At 45.3% G+C, this 730-nt stretch overlaps 1 protein-coding gene across 1 annotated transcript; it reads left to right on the top strand.

Moving 5' to 3' along the window:
* The first annotated feature begins 344 nt into the window (after positions 1–344).
* LOC127215076 (40S ribosomal protein S25-like) lies at positions 345–730 on the top strand. Its single transcript, XM_051175405.1, has one exon. It carries the CDS (start codon positions 345–347, stop codon positions 717–719), a length of 375 nt encoding a protein of 124 aa, XP_051031362.1. The 3' UTR covers positions 720–730.

Genomic DNA, 730 nt, shown 5'->3' with positions numbered 1-730 from the left:
GGCCTGGCAGAGAAGCAACCACGTTGCAATAGCACAATGCAGTTCGGTCCTGACAGCCCTCTTGGCTGTGTGCATATTCCTACAAACACAGAGACCCCTGATGCTGCAGGTTGAGTCCACACTCAGGAATCTACTCTTCAATCAATACAATTTATTGAATTTGTTCCAATTCGGGGTCGACTGACTATACTTCAGAGGCTGGGAGTGGAAAGCTGGCTCAGTGGTTAAGAGCACACACCGGGCTATCATTATCAACATGGCAATCAACAAGAATGTCTTGTGGAGTTTTTTTTCTGACATCTTAGGGAGACTGCAGTGGTCATCTCCACTCTCCGAGCTTCATCATGCCACCTAAGAATGACAAGAAGAAGAAAGATGCTGGAAAGTTGGCCAAGAAAGACAAAGACCCAGTAAATAAGTCTGGTGGCAAGGCCATAAAGAAGTGGTCCAAAGGCAATGTTCGGGACAAGCTCAACAAACTAGTTCTGTTTGACAAAGCTACATACGACAAACTCTGTAAGGAAGTGCCCAATTATAAGCTTATTACTCCAGCTGTGATCTCTGAGAGACCGAAGATTCGAGGTTCTTTGCCCAGAGCAGCCCTTCAGGAGCTACTTAGTAAAGGACTTATTAAGCTGGTTTCAAAGCACAGAGCCCAAGTAATTTACACTAGAAACACAAAGGGTGGAGATGCCCCAGCTGCTGGTGAAGATGTATAAACAGGTTCAAT

This window comes from Phodopus roborovskii, unplaced genomic scaffold (assembly GCF_943737965.1).
Source record: "Phodopus roborovskii unplaced genomic scaffold, PHOROB, whole genome shotgun sequence".
Lineage (NCBI taxonomy): Eukaryota > Metazoa > Chordata > Mammalia > Rodentia > Cricetidae > Phodopus > Phodopus roborovskii.
Note: the sequence above shows the minus strand (reverse complement) of the source record. Positions and strands in the feature narration are given on the sequence as shown.

Bases quoted from the DNA above. Each gene is read 5' to 3' on its own strand.
- LOC127215076 (XM_051175405.1), top strand. From the start codon at position 345: ATGCCACCTAAGAATGACAAGAAGAAGAAAGATGCTGGAAAGTTGGCC.